Source organism: Macaca thibetana, chromosome 9, assembly GCF_024542745.1.
Source record: "Macaca thibetana thibetana isolate TM-01 chromosome 9, ASM2454274v1, whole genome shotgun sequence".
NCBI classification, from domain to species: domain Eukaryota; kingdom Metazoa; phylum Chordata; class Mammalia; order Primates; family Cercopithecidae; genus Macaca; species Macaca thibetana.
In genome coordinates, this window is record NC_065586.1 from 19468041 (window position 1) to 19491934 (window position 23894).

Genomic DNA, 23894 nt, shown 5'->3' on the forward strand with positions numbered 1-23894 from the left:
AGATGGGGGAGTTCTAGATACCTTGGACACAGATGAACTTACAATTTTAGGTAGTAACCTTAGCTATTGGATCCAGTCTAGTTTTATTGTGAGGTTCAATATGAGCCTGGGCACAGTCATATCAAATAATTGTTGAAATAAAATCAGGGAGCTCAAAACACAAATTTGAGGAGCTCAAATCTAAGAGAAAACTCACCCACAACCTTTACTTGTTACAAGAGAGCAATGGACATAGTGGATGCAGCAAGTACCTTTGCTTGATCACTTGGCGCTTCTGAGGGTCATGTGAGGTTTCCTCCACATCCCACTTCTGACACCGAACTGTTAATTTAGACAAATTAAATTTAGCAGAGTTATTTTTGCAGAAATGATTTATAAATCAGGTAGCACTCAGAACCAGAAAAGGTTCAGAGAGCTCTGCCTGAGTTTGAGCAAGTTTTTATGAGTGAAACACAGAAGCGCTTTAGGGAATCCCGTGATTGGCTATACTGCTAGGCATCTGCCTTATTTCGGAATGTTGTGATTAGTTGCCTGCCTATGACTGGCTGAAGCTCTATTGTTTGTTATACTCCTAAGTTTTATTATAGTTTGTGTACATACTAAGTTAGGTTGTAGTTTGTTTTGCAGAAACTCAAAGAGACAACCTCAGGCTAATGGCCTCCTGCTAATTTAATTTAACAACATTTACATGGCAATCTGAATATATCAGCAATTTCAATGTCCATAAATAACTGTCTTCTGAATTATTGTGCAGATATTATCATTTCTGTTTTATAATTTCCATAGAGAAAAACCAATGACTTTCTTAATTTTATATTTTCTCTATCTTTTATGTTTTTCTTTTTCTTATATAATGTCAAAGTTGATATTTTATTATTTTTTGAAATTAGAGAGTCTCTACTGACCTGTGAGATAGTATTTATGATAATGCAATAACATCTCTATAATGACATATGTTTCCTTCATAATTAATTATACAAAATCATCCAGATCTCTATTTCCAAATTTTGTATTAATTGTTACAGACTCTGCATTTTCAGGTAATGGTGTGAACAGTTTTTTCATAAATACTAAAATGCAATTATCTTTGGCAGCAGAAAGGTACTTTTCTTAATAAAATGTTTAGTTGTTTTACCAACAGTCATGTTCTGAAACTTCCTAAATGGAACAAACTTTGACTTACTACATAATTAGTTTCAATTTTAGTGGCAATTGCCATGCTTGAATCACTCACAACCACTATGATAATTATGACCATCAGCACTGCCAGTGCAACACTAATCATAAGGTTGATTTGCTTTAGTTGTTTTGCTTTTACAATGAATTAGACAGCATTATCCCTATAATGTCGTTTGGTGTGTGTAATGCAAGATCGCACTTTTTAATGATGTATGAATGTATCTCGGGTTATTTTAAAAGCTTTCTCTCTTTTTGTCTCTTTTCTTTGGATGCCCTAGAAATATCCCCTTCATGTTTACCATTACTTAAAAACTGTATATACTTATTCTAATTTTTTTCATTGTCAACATTTTTCTTCAGCATAGTAAAGTTTTGCATAGTAGCATTTATCTACACTATGAACATTAGTTTTTTTCTCATTTTCTTCTATTGTTGCCTCCTATTTTTCCTTTTCCTTTGACTTTTCTTCTATTATGCCACCAGAACATATAAGCATGAGGTGAAAGGAGATTTTATCAAGGAAAATGACAAACTATTAGTATAAAATGAATAGTTATTAATATTACTAATATTTCCCATACTCATTATATACTTTGAAAAATCTTTAGTATCATCTTTTAAAAATAATTTGGTTCTAGGTAGGCACGGAGGCTTACACCTGTAATCCTACCACTTTGGGAGGCCATCGCAGGAGGCAGGAGGACTACTTGAGCCCAGGAGTTTGAGACCAACCTGGGAGACATCGTGTGACCCTGTTGCTACAATTTTTTTAATAAGGTAGCCAGGTGTGTATCTGTAGTCCCAGCTACTTGGGAAGCTGAAGTGAGAAGATTACTTGAGCACAGGAGGTTGAAGCTGCAATGAGCTGTTATCACAGCACTGCACTCTAGCTAGGGCAACAGAGCAAGGTGCCTTCTCAAACGAACAACAACAAAAAACTGGTTCTGATATTTTCTAAATATTATATTTGTTCAATGATTAAGTAAATACTTTTATTTAGTTTGGAACAAAAGACTATTAAACGGTCTACTTCCACACAAAGCAAATGAAGAGGCGTTCTTACAGTTGCTATTGTTTACCACTTTTTAAAGGAATAACATATAACTAAAGGTAGATCATTGTTATGTCCACCTAAATAGAACATGTCTTGTTGTCAAAACTGATGTGACCCTTTGTAGCTACTATTCACTGAGTGTCAATCACCGTGCACTTGGCTCTGAACAGGCTTTTTCATTTAATCCTCACAACAACCTTGAGTCTTTCACGGAAGAGGAAATTGATGCGCCGAAAGAGTTACTAACTTTGCCCCAGCTACACAGAAGGCACTTATTGAACTTAGCACTGAAACTCGTGTGTATCTAAAGCAAAAGCCTGTATTTGTAACCACTGTCCTTTTTTTAAATTTTTTTTTTAAATTATACTTTAAGTTCTAGGGTACGTGTGCACAATGTGCAGGTTTGTTACATATGTATACATGTGCCATGTTGGTGTGCTGCACCCATTAACTCATCATTTATATTAGGTATATTTCTTAATGCTATCCTTCACCCCTCCCCACACCCCACAATAGGCCCCAGTGTGTGATGTTCCCCACCCTGAGTCCAAGTGTTCTCATTGTTCAATTCCCACCTATGAGTGAGAACATGCGGTGTTTGGTTTTCTGTTCTTGTGTTACTTTGCTGAGAATTATGGTTTGCAGCTGCATCCACTTCCCTACAAAGGACACGAACTCATCCTTTTTTTATGGCTGCATAGTATTCCATGGTGTACACGTGCCACATTTTCTTAATTCAGTCTGTCATTGATGGATATTTGGATTGGTTTCAAGTCTTTGCTATTGTGAATAGTGCCACAATAAACATACGTGTGCGTGTGTCTTTATAGCAGCATGATTTATAATCTTTTGGGTATATACCCACTAATGGGATGGCTGAGTCAAATGGTATTTCCAGTTCTAGATCCTTGAGGAATCGCCACACTGTCTTCCACCATGGTTTAACTAGTTTACAGTCCCACCAGCAGTGTAAAAGTGTTCCTATTTCTCCACATCCTCTCCAGCACCTGTTGTTTCCTGACTTTTTAATGATTGCCATTCTAACTGGTGTGAGATAGTATCTCATTGTGGTTTTGATTTGCATTTCTCTGATGGCCAGTGGTGATGAGCATTTTTTCATGTGTCTGTTGGCTGCATAAATGTCATCTTTTGAGAAGTGTCTGTTCATATCCTTTGCCCACTTTTTGATGGGGTTGTTTGTTTTTTTCTTGTAAATTTGTTTGAGTTCTTTGTAGGTTCTGGATATTAGCCCTTTGTCAGATGAGTAGATTGTAAAAATTTTCTCCCATTCTGTAGGTTGCCTGTTCACCCTGATGGTAGTTTCTTTTGCTGTGCAGAAGCTCTTTTAGTTTAATTAGATCCCATTTGTCAGTTTTGGCTTTTGTTGCCATTGCTTTTGGTGTTTTAGACGTGAAGTCCTTGCCCATGCCTATGTCCTGAATGGTATTCCCTAGGTTTTCTTCTAGGGTTTTTATGGTTTTAGGTCTAACATTTAAGTCTCTAATCCATCTTGAATTAATTTTCATATAAGGTGTAAGGAAGGGATCCAGTTTCAGCTTTCTACATATGGCTAGCCAGTTTTCCCAGCACAATTTATTAAATAGGGAATATTTTCCCCATTTCTTGTTTTTGTCAGATTTGTCAAAGATCAAATGGTTGTAGATGTGTGGTATTATTTCTGAGGGCTCTGTTCTGTTCCATTGGTCTATATCTCTGTTTTGGTACCAGTACCATGCTGTTTTGGTTACTGTAGCCGTGTGGTATAGTTTAAAGTCAGGTAGTGTGATGCCTCCAGCTTTGTTCTTTTTGCTTAGGATTGTCTTGGCAATATGGCTTCTTTTTTGGTTCCATATGAACTCTGAAGGAGTTTTTTCCAATTCTGTGAAGAAAATCATTGGTAGCTTAATGGGGATGGCATTTAATGTATAAATTACCTTGGACAGTATGGCCATTTTCACGATATTGAGTCTTCCTATCCGTGAGCATGGAATGTTCTTCCATTTGTTTATGTCCTCTTTTATTTCACTGAGCAGTGGTTTGTAGTTCTCCTTGAAGAGGTCCTTCACATCCCTTGTAAGTTGGATTCCTAGGTATTTTATTCTCTTAGAAGCAATTGTGAATCGGAGTTCACTCGTGATTTGGCTCTCTGTTTGTCTGTTATTGGTGTATAGGAATGCTTGTGATTTTTACACATTGTTTTTGTATCCTCAGACTTTGCTGAAGTTGCTTATCAGCTGAAGGATATTTTTGGCTGAGATGATGGGGTTTTCTAAATATACAATCATGTCATCTGCAAACAGGGACAACTTGGCATCCTCTTTTCCTAATTGAATACCCTTTATTTCTTTCTCCTGCCTGATTGCCCTGGTCAGAACTTCCAACACTATGTTGAATAGGAGTGGTAAGAGAGGGCATCCCTGTCTTGTGCCAGTTTTCAAAGGGAATGCTTCCAGTTTTTGCCTATTCAGTATGATATTGGCTGTGGGTTTGTCATGAATAGCTCTTATTATTTTGAGATATATTCTATCAATACCGAATTTATTGAGAGTTTTTAGCATGAAGGGCTGTTGAATTTTGTCAAAGGCCTTTTCTGCATCTATTGAGATAATCATGTGGTTTTTGTCTTTGGTTCTGTTTATATGCTGCATTCCGTTTATTGATTTGCATATTTCGAACCAGCCTTGCATCCCAGGGATGAAGCCCACTTGATCATGGTGGATAAGCTTTTTGATGTGCTGCTAGATTCGGTTTGCCAGTATTTTATTGAGGATTTTTGCATTGATGTTTATCAGGAATATTGGTCTAAAAGCACTCCTCAGCAAATGTGAAAAACAGAAATTATAACAAACTGTCTCTCAGACCACAGTGCAATCAAACTAGAACTCAGGATTAAGAAACTCACTCAAAACCACTCAACTACACGGAAACTGAACAATCTGCTCCTGAATGACTACTGGGTACATAACAAAATGAAGGCAGAAGTAAAGATGTTATTTGAAACCAATGAGAACAAAGATACAACATACCAGAATCTGTGGGGCACATTTAAAGCAGTGTGTAGAGGGAAATTTATACACTAAATGCCCACGAGAGAAAGCAGGAAAGATCTAAAATTGACACATCACAATTAAAAGAACTAGAGAAGGAAGAGCAAACACATTCAAAAGCTAGCAGAAGGCAAGAAGTAACTAAGATCAGAGCAGAACTGAAGGAGATAGAGACACAAAAATCCCTTCAAACAATCAATGAATCTGGGAACTGGTTCTTTGAAAAGAAAAACAAAATTGATAGACTGCTAGCAGGACTGATAAAGAAGAAAAGAGAGAAGAATCAAATAGACACAATAAAAAATGATAAAAGGGATATCACCACCAATCCCACAGAAATACAAACTACCATCAGAGAATACTATAAACACCCCTACACAAATAAGCTAGAAAACCTAGAAGAAATGGATAAATTCCTGGACACATTACACTCTCCCATGACTAAACCAGGAAGAAGTTGAATCCCTGAATAGACCAATAACAGGCTCTGAAATTGAGGCAATAATTAATAGCCTACCAACCAAAAAAAGGTCCAGGACCAGAGAGATTCACAGCCGAATTCTACCAGAGGTAAAAACAGGAGCTGGTACCATTCCATCTGAAACTATTCCAATCAACAGAAAAAGAGGGAATCCTGCCTAACTCATTTTATGAGGCCAGTATCATCCTGATACCAAAGCCTCGTGGAGACACAACTAAAAAAGAGAATTTTAGACCACTGTCCTTTAATGTGGATTTCTCAGAACATCCCAAAATGTGTAAAACTGATGACATAAAAATGGTTAGTAATTGATGGTTTGTTTTCTATAAAAAAATGCTGCAATTGATATTATCTTTGTCATTGCATTTTGTCTATACCAAATGGCTCAAAACAAGTAAGTATGTTTTTTCTATTCTTCTTACTCTAGTTGCTGTTTTCTTCCTATATATTAGTATCATTTCTACTTTCTCCTTGTCTTGTTTCACTTTTTAGAAATACAAGTATTCCACTCCATACATACAATACCGTCAAAAAATAAATCCAGGTGACTTTGTTGGCTGATAAGCCTCAGAATGTGTCTTGCAGATTTAGTTTTCTTAAAAATTTTCTGTAGAAAGGAACAAATGGTAGCCATTGTTTGCTAGTTAACCATAATTAGAATATAAGTGTTTCTCTATGAAACCATAGTGAGTGTTTAGGTTAGGGTCCTTCATGTTTATTTTTCTCTGAGACAGGTTTTTTACCTTAGTGATATTAGACAACAAGAACAAACCCTGATTATCTATAGCTGCTCAATATTTCTTCGAATATTCACCGCATCAAATAAACAGTAACTTTCATTTTGCTGCCAAAAAGCAATGCTGGTCTGAAAATATGAACCCCTTCTATTCATCCACATGTACCATCTGAATCAGATACCCAATCAAATATTCTTTGGTATATTTGTCTATATTTATTTAAAATATTTCCAAGAATACTTAACAACTGTTTCAAGCAGGACCCAAATGATGCTTGCTTGCTTGTATTTTTTGTTTATGCCAAAATGCCGTGAGATGATATTGAGTGAAAAATATGTGAGTGAATCAATTCATTTGGAATCTTGGAGGGCATGATTAAACTGTGAATATGTAATCTGAAAACTTTTCAGATAAATTACTTCATCATTTTATAAGCATCTAGAAACTGTAATTTCTCCAAAAACAATCTCCTAAATATATATTTATTTAGACTCTATTTCCCAGTAAAATAATAAACCACTAAACTTAACCATTTCTATCTTCCCAAAATGTTACTTCCTTGAATTTATTTCATTGACTGTCCTTAAACTGTTACTCTATCACCATATCATACTTTTTGTCTTCAAGCATCATAGTTCTCTTTGACCTTAATCAAAAAAGAAAAAATGAAATAAACTTAGTCTAGATTCTCTTCTGATTATTGTTTTGATATATATATTAAATAATGTATATATAATTAATATACATATATATATATATATAAAATAACCATTGCTCATGTACTTTGTATCCCCCCCCCTCACTATCCACACCTTCCTTGGTGCCCTTCAATCTGTCTTCTGCAAAATATTATTTCTGCAACTAATAATCATTGGTCACTCATTCTTGGTCATTGATCTAAATAGTGTAAAGATATTTTACAAAATGCAGTCTCTGTCCTCTTGAATATATTCTAGTTCTCTTCAAGGACTTTTACAGTTTTTTAAATTGTAGCAACCTGATTCCTGCTATTATATGTATTTAATACCACTAATCAATCACTTATTTCCACATTTGAGTTCCATACTATCATTTGCACACTAGGTAATTGTTCATATCTCCAAGTCACATATTCAAATGTAAACTTGCCTTCCTTGCAGAAAGCATCTTCTTCTCATGACCCTAGTATTTCTGTTATTGTCATCATCATTGTTAACACTGTTAATTCTCTCTTGATTTCAAATTCTGTCAGCTCTCTTTCTCAGCTGATTATATGTTTTCATATCTTTGCATTTTCACATCTGTCATCCATACTCACTTCTGGGCTATTGTAGATGTCAAGACCGCTCATTTACAATGCAAGTATTCTTCTGTACAAGGCCACTCTTCACACTGATGCAAGATTAATATTTATAATTGGTGACTCCTGGTCCTCCAAATGATCAGAGGCTCTTCATTGCCTTTCAGTTTAGCATCAAGGACTCTCTGCATTCTCCTCCAAATTGTATTTTTCATTCTAAATCTTATGTTCTTCTTTTACAAACTGAGTTCTTGTACCTCAAAAGTACTCTGGGTTTTATTAATATCAACACTTCATAGTATCATTGTTTTGATATGATTTGTAATTTTTGGCTGATAGTAGACACTATATACTGGGTAAAAGAAACTGAGATTTAAAGGCCATTAGTGTGAGATTTTTATGTTTATCTGCCTTAGGACTAAGATTGTATTTACTGTTTGTTATAGCAGTAGGTGTCAGAAGGTAACATTTCCTCTGGTATCCTTGTCTTTGTCTACCTTATGATAGTTGAGTTTCCTTGAAAGCTTCTTCTTAAGTAAGGACTGCAAGATGGCCTGTCTTTCGGTGGTCGTCCCCCATTAGTACACACCTTTTATGAAGTTTTTCCTCCTCCACCAAATTTAAGCCATCTTTTATTGGTTGAACTATGTAGCATTTATGATCTACATCAATATTTGATATTATATGATCCCAGTAATCCGAATGAGCTGTAAATTATTATTATTATCCTCTTTTGATAGATGATAAATATGAGACATAGTAGGGATTGAGAAATTTTCCCAAAGTCACAAAGATTATAAGTATCAGCATGTGGCTTTTAACTCAGGCAGTTTGACTCAGAGCTTGCCTTTAAAACAATACATATTATTATCTTGTATTGTAAGATTCTTTTGGATTTGTTTCGTATTTTACCAGTCTTATCTTGTACATCAGTCTACATCCAAATGAAAGACATGCTACCTTGTCTATAGTAGTTATTCAATCAATAACTTGCAATTAGTTGTCTTATTTCCACTGATAGAATCATCTTTATATCTGTTCTCTAAATTTCTCAGGAGAGTAGCCTTAATTTGCAACTATGTTCTAAGTACTTTACATGTCGTAGATGATTTAATTTTTACCACAACCCCATGAGGCTGAAGTATATACTATAATTATCTCTTACTGCTTCAGAGTCCTAGAGAATTTAAGTAGGTTACCCAAGGTCACATACCTAATAAGTGGTAGAGTCAGGATGCAAATCAAAGTCTAGCGCTCCGATGCCTTCAGACTTAACCAGTGGACAATCCTGCCTACAGTTCTGCCCATTACATATTCATTAAAATAATGTGATAATATATTTCCCAGTTTCAATGAAAATAACTATTCTTCTGTTCTTACTTGCTTTCCACACTCCTCCAGGTAAAATGTATCTGAAATTTAAATGTAGTCATAGCTCTTTTATAATAGTGACCACTTACCATTTTACCTAAATAAAAGCATCTGTCATTTATTTTATTAGTTTTGCCTTCCTGCATGACCATGAAACAAGTTTTACTTGTAATCTCAGTTTGGAAAATAAAGTTACAGAAATGTTATTAAGCGAATTCATGTTTCCAAAGGCATCTTGAGAAATAAATGTCTCATAAAGAGGTTTTTCAGGGTTCTTTGAATATGAGGATGTGGAGATTCAGAATCCCTTGTCTCTAGCTGTAACTTACAGGAAATGGCAACCAATTTCACTTGTATTTCATCTTCCTGTGATTCAGGTATTCTTGCTGCTAAGTATATTAGGAGCTTTCAGAATAAGATGACTCTACCTTGTGTTGGCATGCCACAACCAGAAGCTTCCTTTTTGTATCAGATTAATGCATACTGTGGGGGGCAGGATGGAGGGGGGAGTTTATAATATTGATTTTGATAACAGTTAATAGCATTAAAATAAGACATTCTGGTAAAAAAAAAAAGTGTTTTTATTTAAAGAGGCAATAATTAGTCTCAAAGGAGATTAATTCCTAAAGCATAACTTATTGGAACGAAATACAATTTATGACATTTAAAGGAAATAGTCATCGTATCACTCTTTAAAAAGCAAATCGAAATAATGTAACGACAGACATTTTTATCAAATGCTATGAGAAAAATTCATTTGCCTCCAGAAACACTGCATCTATATTTTCCATTCTGACAACTTTGAGGAAATTTCGTTCTCTCGCTGGCCATATTTACATTTCACAGCCTTTAAAAATTGCAGATGTTAGCCGGGTGCAGTGACTCACGCCTGTAATTCCAGCACTTTGTGAGGCCAAGGTGGGTGGATCACCTGAGGTCAGGAGTTCGAGACCAGCCTGGCCAACATGGTGAAACCCTGTCTCTACTAAAAATACAAAAAATTAGCTGGGTGTCGTGGTGTGTGCCTGTAGTCCCAGCTACTTGGGAGGCTGAGGCATGAGAATCACTTGAACCCGGGAGGCGGAGGTTGCAGTGAACTGAGATTGTGCCACTGCACTGCAGCCTGGGAGACAGAGTGAGAAAAAAAAATTGCAGATACACGTTGAAAATCTGAGGGAAGAAAATAAAAGCACAAAAGAGATTGAGAGCATTTCACCTGATAGTCATTAGACACCCTTCTATTGAGAGTGAGAGACAGGCAGAAATTACAGAGGATGCAGAAGTAGACTGAATAAATCTGACTCTGAAGAATGGAGCTTTTGCTATTTTGAAAGAGACATCATGCACAGCATGATGTCTTAAAACTATTTTTTTAAAAAAAATAGTTTTTAAAAAAACTATTAGCCAGCTTTATTTTATGAACAGGAAAATAGGGGGAAAAAAGTCTAAAATTGACTCTTAATTTAAAGCAGGGAGAGAATTCAGATCACTAGAAGTGAGAAATTATCTTTTATTGTTTTCCTTTAGTGCAATAAGTATGATTCTTCTTAGGGCACTGAAGCTGTCAAAGCATACCTTTCCTTTATTTTTTAAATTTTATTATTATTATTATATTGAGATGGAGTTTTGCTCTTGTCACCCAGGCTGAAGTGCAATGGCGCAATCTCGGCTCACTGCAACCTCCTGCCTCCCAGGTTCAAGCGATTCTCCTGCCTCAGCCTCCCAAGTAGCTGGGATTACAGGCATGCACCACCATGCCTGGCTAATTATTATTATTATTATTATTATTATTGTATTTCCAGTAGAGATGGGTTTTCCCTATGTTGGTCAGGCTGGTCTCGGACTCCTGACCCTAGGCAGTCTGCCCTCCTGGGCCTCCCAAAGTGCTGGGATTGTAGGCGTGAGCCACCAAGCCCGGCTAGCTTTCCTTTAAAAGTACCAACTTTTTTTTTTTTTAACAGAAAAATGTAAAATTAATTACCTTATAGTAGAATGACTCAACAAAACAGTTTTAAAATCTCAAGATTGTAGCTAATCACATCTAAAAAACAAATTAGAATTTTTTACTCTCTGCTAACGACAATGTGAAAAAATGTCCATGAAGCATAGTGATTGATTCTGAATTTGGCTAATATATATTTGGCACTCTGATACTAAGTATTGTGATTTGAGGATAGTACACTTTGATGCTGAATTTGAGGTTTTAAGGTAAAAGTTGAATATTAATTGGAAATCTCTATTCATTGACTAATTGTAGCCAATTAAGACGCAAAATATAAAATCTGTGCCCCAGGAATCTTAAGAATTTATAATCATAAATTTACACAAGCAAAAGTGAAGTATTAAATGAAAAGTGTCTAGAAAATATTTGGTGTCAGTTTGGGAGAGGTAAAATTCAGATATATTTAATGAATACAATATTCCAGAATACTACACCTGGTAGTATTCAATTAAAGTGTAATCGATTTTACAAAATTAATTGAATGCATTCTGATCTTACTATATGAAGAGTTAAGTAGCTTTTGAAATGGCAAGTAGTAAGCTGTAAAACAGTCCAAAATCAAACAAACAAACAAAAATTCTGCTTCTATAAATACCTGTCCTGTGACTGTTGTTGATCTTTTCATAGAGTCATATAAATAAAGCAAGTTGGTTTAATGATTTACCATTAAATTCTAAATATGTTGTGGCAGTTCAGACATTTAAACTTTATTATCTGCTTTAATAAATTCTGAACTTTGTGCGAGAGGCCACATTGACCTTCCCCAAGGATTTTGCTAGATACAAATAGGTAGGTCTCAATGAAGCAACTGAAAGGTTATAAATGTTTGAAAGTGGGTCTGGTCTGAGCTCGCTAGATAAAGAATGAGTCTATTTCTGAAAGTATAATTCAATGTAAGGTATTATAACATGGAGATACAGTACATAGTTTCTGAATAATTCATGTATTTCTATTAATAATTTGAAGAAGCTAAGCAACTTTTCACCTTTATGATTCTCATATATATATATATATATATATGCATGTATATATATGAAATCACAAAAGTTTTTCCCTCTTATAAAGTCAAACTTAGATATGCCAGAGTTTCAGAATTAAAAATTACCAAAGATTAAATTCGCAATGATGTCTTCTAAATTTCCAGGTACATTTTTACATTCTCAAATTTTAAAATGAATACCTTGGGCCGGGCGTGGTGGCTCAAGCCTGTAATCCCAGCACTTTGGGAGGCCGAGACGAGTGGATCACGAGGTCAGGAGATCGAGACCATCCTGGCTAACACGGTGAAACCCCGTCTCTACTAAAAAAAAATACAAAAAACTAGCCAGGCGAGGTGGCGGGCGCCTGTAGTCCCAGCTAGTCGGGAGGCTGAGGCAGGAAAATGGTGGGAACCCAGGGGGCAGAGCTTGCAGTGAGCTGAGATCCGGCCACTGCACTCCAGCCTGGGTGACAGAGCGAACCTCCGTCTCAAAAAAAAAAAAAAAAATGAATACCTTGGCATGCATTAATATTTCAGCCAAGAATCAGTTTTCTGACTTTTGTGTTAAACTGCGGAATTTTATAAGGGCAAAATTGAGTATGCAAATTTGAAGATATTAAGTGGGGATATACTTCGATAACTCAGCCCAGAGTCCCTTAATTAATAATTGGAATGGTTAGCTTTGATATTGGGCCTTACATGACATTGATTGTCCTGTGCCAAAATAAATATCCTGCAGTGAAATGGTGGATGATCATTCACAGTGAATTAATTTTCTTCACATTGTGTTTCATGATATAACCCTAAAATGCAAACATTAGATTGTATAACATTTCTTTCTATGACGTCAATACCTTTGCTAAACTGGTTTTAGCAGTTGCTGTCACAAAAGTGACATTTACTGGGGAAAATTTGGAATAGCAAAAGGAGGTGATGCTCAGTCCAATTTCAAGGTTTGGAAATTTGTGTAGTGCCCAAAAGACACATAACCCATTAGAAAATAACTGTGGCTATTCAAGAAAGAAATAATGCATATGTTATTGTTTCCACCTGTGTGCAGTAATTTTCCAGGTACCTGCAATGTTGTTAGAATATTTTTCAAGTACTTGAAATGTTGTTAAGTACCAGGCTGGAAGAAATATCTCAATTTTGTTTTTTAAGTACTTTTCTTTATTAGTAAATTACTGAGACTCTAAAGATGTTGTGACTTGAGTTACTTTAGGAGCCTGTAACTTATTACAAAGGATGGAGCATTTGGTTGGACTTAATTCAGGTTGTTGTAGAAACTTAAAATTGGCCTTTTATAATTAAGTATTGGACTAAAAGTATTGAAAAGAAATATCTGAATTAGTGAAATTTCAATGTATTTATGCAATTGGAGGAATAAATTTACATAAATACAAGATTTTAAGTCAGAATTCAATTCCTAACTTTGCTAAATTGGTTGAATTTGTGTCAATGAACCTAATTACTACTTTTCCTACTGCTCTAAATATTTGACTTTCAACGTTGGGTTGACACTACAAAATGGAAAAAGAAATATTTAAAGTCTGAATTAAATAGGATCTGCTTCTGAGATGGAAGTACATTAGTTATCATTATATATGTTATAGTATTTGAGAACTGAACTATAAAAATAATTTATACAAATATGTTAGTTATTTAACTGTTTGGGACAAAGTCAAGGCTATTTATTCACGTCCAATATAGGATGAATATATTCGATACTTTCCATTAAGCCCTATTGTACATGACGAGTTATTATAGCTCATTGAATTATACCATATTTTTCTTACTGAAGACAATGTTTTAAAGTTGGTCTGATAAAGTGCAGTCTAAATGCGTTAGAAATTCTCAAGTGTATAAAAGGCAACAGAATGTAGAGAAATCCAGATGTTCTTATTTAATTAAAAATACCATGGATTTAAAGAAAGCACGTTTTTAATGACTAAGCCACTGTTCGCAGTATGTTTGACAGGTGCTGTCTAGGTATTCTGGCTTTGCATGCCACCTGTGTTGTGATTTTCCAAATAAGAAAACAAACAAGCAGTATTTTGGGAACAAAATGTGAAACTTAGAAAACTTTTTTTGTTCCTGTGGCTAAATTAAATACTATATTCAGTTTTCCTAACCCAATATTTGGTGGTACATACAATATATTTCAAAGGACAATGCGGATAGAAAACAGTTTGCCGATGCTACAGGAATAGTTCAAGTTGTTTTCATGTGTACTCTTTTGTCCTGAAAATTTTGCTGCAATAATTCTCAAAGTTCCCTGCTTATCTTACTGAAATAAAATTAGGCCGGGCGCGGTGGCTCACACCTGTGATTCCAGCACTTTGGGAAGCCGAGGCGGGGGGATCGCAAGGTCAGGAGATTGAGACCATCCTGGCCAACATGGTGAAACCCCATCTCTACTAAAAATACAAAAATCAGCTGGGCTTGGTGGCACACACCTGTAGTCCCATCTACTTGGGAGTCTGAGGCAGGAGAATCACTTGAACCTGGAAGGCAGAGGTTGCAGTGAGCCGAGATCGTGCCGCTGCACTCCAGCCTGGCGACAGAGCAAGACTCCGTCTCAATAAATAAATAAATAAATTAATTAATTAATTAGAAAAATAAATTTTATGGAAATTTTCTTATTTTGGCAGCCTTTGTAAAGGGGTGTTAGTGAAAAGAGATATTTTCAGTCAAATAGGTTTTTTTAAAAAAAAATAGATGCAAGTTATTTGCATCTTCCAGTCCAGCATGTAAGGAGCTTGGAAGGCATCATTCCTATCATTATAGAAGGAAAGGTGAACCAACTGAAAATCAATTCTTTTTAGATTCATTAGAGAACTGGGGTCACAGGCAAACCACTACCCCCAACATTGGACAGCCAGACAGCCAGACACAGAGTATCACAACTTACCTGGGCAAGTAGCCCATGAACGGGAACTCTTCAGGGAACAAGTACTGGTGTAGGAATCCTAACTGTAACCGACAGATTGCTGCAGCCTCAATGTGGACAAGTTTGAGAGAAAACAATGTGATGGGGACCCAGTCCTTGGCAGCCCACACACTTTGGTCAATGTTCCCTTCAGGGGCCCTCCCACATTCTCACAGCAAAGATGAAAGAAAAATCTGTTTTCAGCAGGGAAAAGGGGAAAAGTAGCCATTTTGAAATATTGCTAGAGCGTTCTATTCTTAACAAGGCCTGCCTTCAAGAAAAACATTTTCCCGGAACCTAACCAACCTAGGGGAATAGAAATACCCAACTATGTTATAAGAAGTGACAGGGAATAATTGAAAATACTGTCTTACAGTACTTGTACTACCCATGAAATGGGTTAGTTATGTTGTTATGTAAAGTTGCTTATAAAATGGTATGATATTTGACAGAAGATTTGGTTTGGTAGTTATAGTGTATATTGCAAATTCAAAGTCAATTCCTAGAAAAAGAATGGAAAAACAGAAGATGTAAAATTGACATGTTAAGAGAGGATGAAAACAGAATCGTGAAATATTCAATTAAAGCCAGAGAAGACAGAAAAAACAGAAGGGGGGGGGAAGAAACAAAGATTAAGAATTTAAGAGTATTGAATACAAAATAGAGAAAAATATGGTAGATGAATAAATATTACTCCAACTATATGAATAATTACTTTAAGTGCCAATCATCTAAATTCACCTGTTTGTCAAAATAGATACAAACACAAGACCCAACTATATATTGTCAGTAAGAAACCTACATTTAATATACACACACATTAAAAGTGAAGGCATGGAGAAACATATACCATGCTAACATTAATCAAAAGAATGTAGAAATTTAGATAAAGATGACTTTGGAGCAAGGAAGATTACAGGGATAAAAAGAAACATTATATAACATTATGTAGCAATAATGAGATCATTCTTCCAAGAAGTCAAAACATACATGTTCTATGTACATGGATAGTAAGACAATAATTTGTAGATGTCAGTTCTTCCCAACATGATGTATAAATTCAATGCAATTCCAATCCCAAGTTATTTTGTAGATATTAATAAACTGATTCTGAAGATTGCATGGAAAGGCAAAAGACTCAGAATAGCCAGAATAATATTTAATTAATAAGAATGTGTCAGTATTGGCTCATTAATTGTAACTAATGTGCCACACTTTGTTGAAATGTCCTTCAAAAAAATGAAAAGGCAAAAATCCAGGCCATTAAGTGGTGTGACATGGTCATCTAATTCTCCTTTGCAATATATTCTAGCCACTTCAATTTTCAATTGTATTCCGTTTCAATTGTATTCAAGCGTACAGCACATGAGTATTCCTTGCACTGAAGAATTAAATGCTGGGAGATAAAGGTAAACTAATACATATGCTGATTATTCTAATACATATTCAAGGATATAGCACATGAGTATTCCTTGCACTGAAGAATTAAATGCTGAGAGATAAAGGTAAACTAATACATATGCTGATTATATGAAGAGCACTCAATTGACCTGACAACAAGTTTTTTAAAAGAAAAACTTCAAAAGGGAAGCCTATTGGACCACTAACTCACAAATAATGCTTTAAAAACATGTATCTGAATAACAATACTAAAATACCACAAGAAATCAAGAATACTTTTAATTATACATTATTTTAATAGTCTCAATTTTGAACTACAATTAAATAGGTAACTGAAGGGAAAAATACACATACACATAGGTAACATATAAATATATGTAGAAAATATTTTAATATATTATATATTAATATATGATAGATAAATATATAATAGATAAATATATTTAATTATATATTTTATTATATATTATAAATATAAATATAAATATATATGTGTAAATATATAATATATTATAAATATAAAAAATATATATGTGTATTTTTTCCTTAAGTTAAATGTTTATTTGTAGTCTCATTCAAAACTATTAATATATTTTCTACATATAAATATATTATACATTCATATATTTATATTTATATATTATATATTATATAATTAAATATATATTTATATTATTTATTATATATAATTATTATATATAATACATCATATATAATTAAATATATATAATCATTATATATAATTAAATATATAATATATATTTCTATTTACATATTTATACATAAATATATTTATATTTACATATTATAGATAATTAAATATATATTAATATATATATAGAAAACATTAATAGTTTTGAATGAGACTACAAATAAATATTTAACTTAAGGAAAAAATACACACACACATATATATATATATTTTACCTATCCACAAAGGGGAATGGTATCTATGATGAATTTCTGACAATGGCAACAGAAAAAAATGCAATTGTGTTTAAATGCAGAAATCTTTCACATACTAATGCATTTGAGAAGAAAAGAAGTTGCGTATTACCTACAAAAAACTAATGTAATGACCCGAAGAATCACATTTCACTTTGCAGTTATAGCCATTCACTACTACCCTGGCCAGTGTGGGAATCAGAGCAACTGAAAATAAGATACGATACTAGTCAGTCCCCAGTACCTACTCTGTACTTGCTGTATGCACAGCATACGAAGTATTTTATTGCTGGAATCTGACAGGTTTGAGCAAATTAGGAGAACAGTAATACACCTTCATATTCAAAACCAGTATTTGATTACTTTATGAGTCACTGGCTCAAGGGAATTTTGTGAATCACATGATCATAGTGACACTTTTTTGGCTCAAAAGAATGAAATGTTATTGATATATGACTCCCAAAATGAAAATGAGTTCTGTTTGATTGTGTGTATGTATGAGGATAAAAAGATATCTGTTAATGGTTGCAATACATTCTGACTCATGCGATATTATCATTGCACTGAAAAAAATTGTGTTCATCTATTTCAAGGTAGTGGTAAGCACTTCCTGTACGTCAACTCATCTGGCTCCAAGGAAGGATCCATTGCCAGAGTTACTACCTCCAAATCCTTCCCAGCAAGCCTCGGAATGTGTACTGTTCGGTTCTGGTTCTACACGATCGATCCCAGGAGTATGGGAATATTAAAGGTACAAAAGGAAGCCAGAGATTTATGATCACTGAAATATGCATGGCATTTAACATTGTCTTTCCTTGTCTTATTTGTATTTTCGTTGGTCACACCACCAATGCTGATGCCATTAATTTCTCATTTCTTTCTGGGGCAATGGGACATTGGCAAGCTGTGCTGTCATTCATCTTAATCTCATTCAAGATTTATCTCGCTGACAGCTGCCACCTGAACTCAATTATGTCGAATGCTATTTAAAAGATCATCTGGAGGTAAAAGAATTTGGGCAGATTCCACATGTATCTTCTTTAGCAGCTTAGCTAGGGACAGTAAAGAAATGTGATGTGAGGCATAATGGTGAAAAAGATAATTTTCTACCCAAAATTCAGTAAAGGAAAAGCAAATTTGAGATTTTAAGTGTATATCTGCTTACAGTAAAATCAACATGCATGCTCTATTTTTACCTAATTTAAAGCAATAATCTGTACCAAATGCAGATACCTTTAATGAAACAAGTTGCTGCACTCATATTTTTCATTGTATCAATGAGTTTTTCAATCATTATGAACCAATTTTAAGATCCTGGTTTCTAATTAAATGATTACATATCAACACACCACACCTAGTATTATTAACTTACAGTTTATCCAATCCTGTTTTTTAAATAAATGCAATTGGGATTTTTGTCCTTATGTTAAATAGTCCTCTGTAAATAACAGTTCTTATTAAGTTCTGCCTTATATTTACATGTATTAGAAACATTCTATGGTATCAATTTTAATTCTCACCTTCACCTGATGAGGAAAGTATATTTTTCCCAATTTTACAACAAAGAAACTGAGATTCAAAGAGCCTTAGTAACTTTTTCAAGATTTCACAGTCAAAATTCTGATTTCAAAAATCTGGTACCTTTTTTTGGTGGGGGGCAGGGAGGAACAGAGTCTTCCTCTGTCGCCCCGGCTTAAGTGCAATGGTGTGACCTCAGTTCACTGGAACCTCCGCCTCCCAGGTTCAAGTGGTTCTCTTGCCTCAGCCTCCTAAGTAGCTGGGATTACAGGCATGCATCACCCTGCCCAGCTAATTTTTTGTATTTTTAGTAGAGATGGGGTTTCACCGTGTTGGCCAGGCTGGTCTCAAACTCCTGACCTCATGATCCACCCACCTCATCATCCCAGAGTGCCGGGATTACAGGTGTGAGCTGCCATGCCCCCACCTCAAAAATATGATATCTGTTGCCCAGTTTCGTTTCTCAGATTCTCTGTGGTCAACCAGAGAAGTCAGAAGAGAAACATGTGAAAATGAGAGAAAGTAAAATGGCCTTATCAATTCTAGACATCGACAGAAATTGAAACTCTTAAGTAAAAATCTAAACGTGCAAAGAAAGTTGAGAATTTATCCTGACTCTATGAGGATGTCTGTTTTTTCAAAGGAAGCCAGTAAAACAACAGAGAAAGAGGTTCATTTCTAACAGTCTGGGAGCACATGAGTAAATGCAGAGTACGTAAAAATTTTATTTTTCATAGTTTTTACATCTAATCGATGAATATTCAGTAGATTAGCCTATTGCTTATGCTAAATTTTATCCATTGTAATTTATAACCATTGAGCTTCAAGAAACTCCAAAACACCTTATTTCTACTGACATTATGAAACACAGGTTGCTACAACTGAACAGGACACTAGTCTACAGTTCCTCACCAAAGCAAGTATCAATGGAAAGGCCACTAGACCCTTCCGTATAATATAGGCAGATTTCCGTCACTTTCTAAGAAATTGTTGCTTCCTCAATTCAAAAAGATCATTTGTGTGTTCTTTAGCTACTCACCAGCTGGACCTTCAGTTCCTTAGTTACCCAGTTAATTGGCCCTCTGTGTTTAGCCATGTTTCTGTAAATAACCTTTGAAATAGAAATGTTGGCCTCATGTCTTGATTTCTGATACTTGGCTTTGGTGCCTACTGGTTTTTCTCACCAGAAGGCAGCAGTTAAGTAGATGCTTTTCTACTCTGACCAGTTTTCAGAGAGGTCTGGTAGAAAGAATAGTGGCAGGAAATTGATAACCAGCATGATACTGATTTTTCTGTAGCAATGGTCTCAGTGGGTATATTAGGTCATTCTTGCATTGCTATAAAGAAATACCTGAGACTGGTAATTTATAAAGGAAATAGGTTTAATTGGCTCACAGTTCTGCAGGCTGTACAGGAAGCATGGCACCAGGCATCTGCTCAGCTTCTGATGAGGCCTCAAGAAGCATTTAAGTATGGTGGAATGCAAAGTGGGAGCTGTCGCAATAGTGAAAGCAGAGGCAAGAGGGGGAGGTGCCAACGTTTTTAAATGATCGGGTATCATGATAAGTCACTCACTGTCATGAAGACAGCATCCAGCCATGACAGATCTGCCCCCATGACCCAAACAGTTCCCACCAGTCCCCACCTCCAGCATTGGGGATTACAGTTCTACATGAGATGTGGACGGGGTCAAATATCTAAACTTCGTCAGTGGGGTTGACTGCCACAGTGACTTTCTTTTACCACGTCCATGAGTGATCTCAGTAGGGCCAATAATAAGCCACTTTAAGCATTTGATGCAGAGGAAGAGAGGTATTTCTCTTTCTTTTGGATTACAAGTTGTAGGAACATAGACTAGGTGTGGGGCTGTTGGAGGCCATCTTTCCCCACAAAGGGAGACAGATTGTTTGACAAAAAAGCTAACACACAGGGGGACACAGAGCTAAAAAAAGGGGAAGAAACAGAAACATACCTGCTCTATTTAAACTCTCAATCCCACTTTTTCTGCTCCAGTAGAATTCTCCTTTTGTTATTTGCTGCTGAAAAAGCCCTAACCATTACAGAAACTCAGCAAAAACTGTTTTCCTAATGTGTTCTTATATCACTGATGGATCATAGCAGCTGGGCAAATCTTATTTTCTCAACTATTGCTGTGGAAAATCTTGAGTTATTCACAGACTGAAAACCTTCCTAAGCATGCAGTAATTTTACATGTGGAGGAACCAATGAAGTGGAAACCATTCTCCCTGCTCTTAGGATTGAAGCTTTCCATTAGCATGCTTTTCTTTTACCTGCAACTTGGTGCTTTCTTACAATCTCAAATTTGGGTATTATAGTGCTGCAGGACCACTCCTTATAAATAGGATGTGGACCCATGTTTGTGGCTCTATTTTCACAAATAATTGACACTAAAATTCCAATTAATATAATCTGGACTTGCAGTGGGAAAAAAACTTCTTTTTGTAAGTAAAAAAGAAGTCCTTTATTCCCCTTCTCTAATAATGTTGACACCATAAAAAAATCTTAAAAGAATAAAATAAATGATCATATCTACTGTTGGTGTGGATGTAAAGAAATAGATATTTATTGCTAGTTGGACTATCAATTTGCAGTTATGAAGACTATTTTGACAATTAAAAAATTATAATTTTTATATTTACTAAAACATTTTACATCTAGAAATTTATTGTAATGAAATATAGATATATATGCTATTTTATTTATAAAGTTTTTGTTGTTGTTATTGTTGTTGTTTAAGATGGAGTCTTGCTCTGTCACCAGACTGGAGTGCAGTGGCGCGATCTCAGCTCGCTGCAACCTCTGCCTCCCTGGTTCAAGCGATTCTCCTGCCTCAGACTCCTGAGCAGCTGGGATTACAGGCAAGCGCCACCATGCCCAGCTAACTTTTGTATTTTTAGTAGAGATGGCATTTCACCATGTTGGTCAGGCTGGTCTCAATCTTCTGACCTAGTGATCCACCCGCCTTGGCCTCCCAAAGTGCTGGGATTACAGGCGTGAGCCACTGCACCCGACCAAAGTTTGTTTTTTTTTTTTTTAAATCTCAATGTTCACCCTAGTAAATATTGGAAACCACTTGAGCATCAAATAGTAGGAATTACTAAAATATAATACATTCAGTCATGTGGAAGCACTGTAGAACAATTCTGTGAATGAATAATTAGTGATAAAAAGAAATGTTTATTATTCTTTAATGATCTAAGCAGATTGTTAAGGAATATGTATACTAGTATGCAATTTAAAAACATCAAATTTTGTGTGAAAATATGTATATGGCTATAGACATTTACCTATATAAATATATGTATGTATATATATATGAGAGGGAAAAGGAATAAACGGAGAAACACACACTACAATGGTTAAAAGAATTTTTTGTACTTTTTGAGATGAAAAAGTTTATTATTTTGCAGTCTTATATATTTTATGATTTTTCTACCTGAAACTTGTATTAGCTTTCTAATAAAAATTGCATATTTCTAAAGGGTCCTCATACTTGGAAGGGTTGAGAGACACTGCCCCAGAATGTGCCATAAACACATGACCTCTTGGGTTAATAATACCAAATGTGGTTCCAGAGTACATGGTAGCTTACAATTGTCTGAAACTATTTCTTGCGTTGATTATAGAAACCCTTCAGAAGGGATATGGCAAAGAAAATACCTAAGATGAATTTTCAGAGGCAAGGGTTTATGAGGCAATAAAAATAGGAAGGCTTCCTCAAAAGAGATTCTGAATTGTAGATTGTGGGAGTATGTCTCCTTGTCAGCATAAATTTTCTGAAATCTCACTAAAGGTTATGCATTCCCTGCCCTTCCAGGATCTGCTCTGTATTCCAGAGAACTACACTTCCCTGGCTCCTTTGCCTTCTGCCTTCCTAGGTAGGTTTGGTCAATGGAAGGTACCCACCAAAGACCTGAGGACAGGAAGAGAAAACAAGCCTTCCTCCTCTCTCTCCCTATTTTGGATTGAATCTCTAACTGTGCCTTATCTGTGACTCAGCTTCCCCCAATTAGGCCATGCTTCCTTAGTTCCAGCTGCCATAGAACATGCCCGAAAAGTTTTCTATTCTTCCAGCAGCTTGACTTTGGAAACTTTCTTCCTTTGTCCCTCTCGTTTTAGGGATGGAAACATTCTACATACGGTAGGTTGCATCATAATTTCCTTGCTGACTTCTCATCTGCTCCATAACCTTTGTAATCAGTCCCCTATATCTCTATATTAAACTTCCTTTATTTGAAATATGTTAGAGTAGTTTAGCTGCTCTAAACTTAATTTTGTCTGATATAAGTGTGCACTGTAAAGAAAACACAAATCTTTTGATGCTATGACCTTACAAAATAATAATTTAAAAATTGAGTGACAGCTTCAATTTGTCATCATAACATGAACTTATTTCTGAATAAGGTTCTAGTAAGTGATAACAGAAAACATGTAAACAACCAAAACAGGTAACTATGAGACCTTCTATTTGCCATACAGAACTCTGGAGCAAATAATAAGTTTCCCGTGATTATTACTCATCGCCTGCTGAGAGAGGCATTTTATTTTGAATGGTAAGGAAGCCCCTCTCAGAAAGATGATATTTGGATTTAGAGTTGAAAAAACAAGAAAGAGCCAGCTTTGTGAATATCTGGAGAAAGACTGCTCTAAGCAGAGGTTACAAGCTAGTGAAAAAGCTCCCATGTAGAAATTTCTACGGCTGGCATAGCGGGAACAACATAGACCAGAGAGATAAATAAGATTGAAGATGTAGGAAGAGACCAGGTCATTTATGACCTTGTACATGATAAGGAGATTCAATTTTATTCTAAAAACCATGGGAAACCGTCAGAAAGTATTAACATGAAGAGTAATCTAATTAAAAAAATGTAAAAGGGCTGTTGGGCCGCTGTATGGAAAAGGGCTGGAATCTGGTGGGTAGGAGGAGGCCGAAGTGAAAGTGAAACTTGAT

The 23894-nt window shown here is 35.3% G+C and overlaps 1 protein-coding gene and 1 long non-coding RNA gene across 4 annotated transcripts in view; one reads left to right on the forward strand and one right to left on the reverse strand.

Annotated features, from left to right (window-relative positions):
• The window catches only part of MALRD1 (MAM and LDL receptor class A domain containing 1), a 930868-nt gene that overhangs the window by 731505 nt on the left and 175469 nt on the right, over positions 1-23894 (forward strand). For 2 of the 3 annotated variants that reach the window (XM_050804020.1, XM_050804021.1), the window contains exon 32: positions 17998-18155. The exons of the other annotated variant lie outside the window; for it this stretch is intronic. In XM_050804020.1, coding sequence (XP_050659977.1) covers positions 17998-18155 — 158 coding nt within the window. The remainder of the gene's footprint in view (positions 1-17997; positions 18156-23894) is intronic. 3 annotated transcript variants of the gene reach the window in all.
• LOC126962734 (uncharacterized) overlaps positions 1-23894 on the reverse strand; it is a 54637-nt gene that overhangs the window by 6275 nt on the left and 24468 nt on the right. The window contains exon 3 of the long non-coding RNA XR_007728794.1: positions 252-321. This is a non-coding gene — a long non-coding RNA (uncharacterized LOC126962734). The remainder of the gene's footprint in view (positions 1-251; positions 322-23894) is intronic.